Source organism: Uranotaenia lowii, chromosome 3, assembly GCF_029784155.1.
Source record: "Uranotaenia lowii strain MFRU-FL chromosome 3, ASM2978415v1, whole genome shotgun sequence".
NCBI lineage: Eukaryota > Metazoa > Arthropoda > Insecta > Diptera > Culicidae > Uranotaenia > Uranotaenia lowii.
In genome coordinates this window covers 116056574-116059482 of record NC_073693.1, presented here as the reverse complement: position 1 = coordinate 116059482, position 2909 = coordinate 116056574, and the positions used below count along the sequence as shown (strand labels likewise).

Below are 2909 nucleotides of genomic sequence, written 5' to 3'. Positions count from 1 at the left end.
AAATGGTATGTTTTCTGAAATCTAATCCTTGATATTACCATGATATAGATATGTACGTTTTAGTATGTTGCTCAGAGTTAAATAAAGAAAATATCTTAAGGAATATTAAATAATTTTCACATTGACAAAACAATCTAGCAGAATGGCATTTTGGATTTAATGTTTTGTTTTTCAACGAATAAAAAGGAAATGCATCATATAAATTCAAAGAAACTGGAAATCAATCATAATACTCATGCCAGGGGTATTTCTCACAAATGATTTATATTATTCTAATGTTTAACAATTTATTAATCAATCAACAGTATAAAATCAACATATGCCGCACTTCGAACGCACAGCTTTTAGAGCTAAAATAAATACCCCTAAAGGTAGCTTATGTATTCATCTATCAAACCAGCCAAGGGGAACTTTATACCAGTTTATTCAACTAGTCGAGCAGGCTTTCAAGCCAGCGGAGGCAGCGCTCCCAGATTCAGCAAATATCGGGCTCGCCTCGCATCGTTCGGTGTTGATTTGATAGCACTTCTCCTCAGAACCACCAAATTTCCATCACTGTCGCTGGCGCTCAGGTTTAGCACATTGCCATCGTTGATGTCGTTCGTTGCGGAAGACCTGCCAGATGTATCCGGTGGCAGATAGGTGCGGTCTACTTCCGCGTGGGAACCTTCTTCCGTTAGAACTGGGGGTGGCGTCGATATTGGGGGTAGATATTGGTTCAAAATGGCTGAATCCTGTTCCTTTTCTTGGACGCAGGCCGTTACGGTGTTAATAACTGTTGAGTATTGGGTAACCGGACTAGGCGTAATGTAGACGGTGCTTGTTTGGATTTCGTAATCCGTTGTTGTGATGTAGGTTGGAACAGCTACGGTGCTAGTTTGAACTACTGTTTGGAAAACGGTGTTCTCGGTGCTGAAGACAACAGTTTGCGTCGCAGTTTCAGTATAAGTTACTGGAGGTTGCAAGGGACAGCTTGGTTTCGGGTAGTTGTATCCACGGAACTCGATACCGTAACATCCCAGTATCAGGGCCATGAAATAGGCTACGTTTTTCTGAAAACATGAAACAAAATATCATTCTGATTCTGATATTTGATGCAGTATTCGGATAAAGCATTTACGTCCTCCTCTGTGATATTGGTTTAAAAAGAAACTTTTTGTTCTACTTGTTGTTACTTTCTTCAAGTTCTTTATGTTCTTTAAGTTCATCTTAGAAGCTTTTCCGGTTATTTATATACATTTCATGCTTACCATTTTTCCAGATGATGTTCCTCTACTATTCTTACAAGGTGCACTTTCGATTCGCCTAACGGTACAACTGTAATGATTGATGACAATGTAACGCTCGTTTTATACTGTTAAACTACCGAAATCACGCCCTAATAGTGGGGACCCTCATAGACCGCGGCGATCAGAAGGTGATAATTGATAGTCAATCGTTGCAAACTGTCTTGCAACGGAGCCTTGAAAATAGTTTGGTGCGCCACACGGGATGGGTACATTTCGCTGGCCCTGTTTAGATAGCATCAGGGTTTTTTTTAACCCCTCTCAGTAAGGTGACGAAAAAATTTATATCCGTTTGAAACTTGAAAAAAAAAATCTGTTTAAATTTTAATAAGCCCTACAAGCTTTAAAATTTTTCCGCAGAATGAAGTAGTAAATTTTATCTTGAATACTCATTTTAAAGGATTTCCAGTAGATTATAATAAAATTCCAATCAACTATGTATAAATTTTGGTACTGCTGGTATCGAATCGGCACCGAAAAGGCTGTATACGATTCGTCGACCATCGATTTTCAAGTTCATCCATGAAGATGTAACTCAATTAACACCAATCGATTGTGGAAAATTCAAATGGAGTGAGATCAAAATTATTTATTTTTGGGGTAGTGGTTGCAATTTCAACATTTTTCCAATAACAAAATTTTCTGAAGATATTTCTTTTTTGATAGCTTCCACATAATTGAATGTCTCCGGAGCTACATTTTGAGATACGCTCACTTTAGTGACACATACCCCGGCAGGTGGTTCGTTGACATCACAGCTTTACACCTGGAATTTGACAAGGTTTCACTTTCAAATTCGTTCCCGTTCCAGCGTCCATGAATGTGTGTATTATACTTAGATGCAAGCAATGTTGACAAAATGCAACAAAATCGCAGACGTTGACGTCATTGACGTTTGGTTGAAAATTTTATGCAATCTAATCATCTGCCATCTTCGAGATTTTGCTATTGAACTACGTATGGAATCCCTTGAGTTAGAAATTTGAATTGCAAGAAGAGAACTCTGGCATTGGATGGTAAACATTTAATTTGTTTTTTTTTTTTTCAATGAAACAGCTGGTTAATGTATGGGTCACATGTGAAGTGTCAACCAATCAAAATCCCAATAGAATATTCCTTGTTACCGAGGTATTGAAGATTGCATATTTTTAGAGGTTTTTGCCCAAAGTACTTAGTAATTTCTCTGCTGTCCGTCAGAGTGGCTGTAAAAAAAATACTTCGTACCTACATACATCAGATTCGAAAACTTGGTATCTAGAACTACTTCTTGACCTGTCTAGAATACCAATTTTTAACTCATTTGGTCAATTTTATTCGTGTTTTATCAAAACACAAATTGGTAGTAAATTTTGGCCCCTATTTTTTCAGCAAAACACATCAAATCACTTTTATGGTTCCCACTTAGGTTTGTAATATGAACAACTCTACAAGTATGGTTGACTGAAGCTCGACGTAATTAGAAATTAGTCTTTTGGAAATCGTAGGATGATTCGGGGTAAAACAAAAAAAAAGTTAATAAACTTCAAAGAATGGTATCTTCTAAGAGATTAAAGGACTTCTAAATCTTAATTCTGACTCTGAATCTGAACATAGAATTTTTAATCTTAACATCACTTCTCAATC

At 37.0% G+C, this 2909-nt stretch overlaps 1 protein-coding gene across 1 annotated transcript; it reads right to left on the bottom strand.

Annotated features, from left to right (window-relative positions):
• Window positions 1-409: 409 nt before the first annotated feature.
• LOC129750814 (uncharacterized) lies at window positions 410-1306 on the bottom strand. The gene is made up of 2 exons (XM_055745895.1): window positions 1251-1306; window positions 410-1052 (listed from the first exon to the last, which is right to left on the bottom strand). Exons 1-2 carry the CDS (start codon window positions 1251-1253, stop codon window positions 447-449), a joined length of 609 nt encoding a protein of 202 aa, XP_055601870.1. The 5' UTR covers window positions 1254-1306; the 3' UTR covers window positions 410-446.
• Between the last annotated feature and the right edge of the window lie 1603 nt (window positions 1307-2909).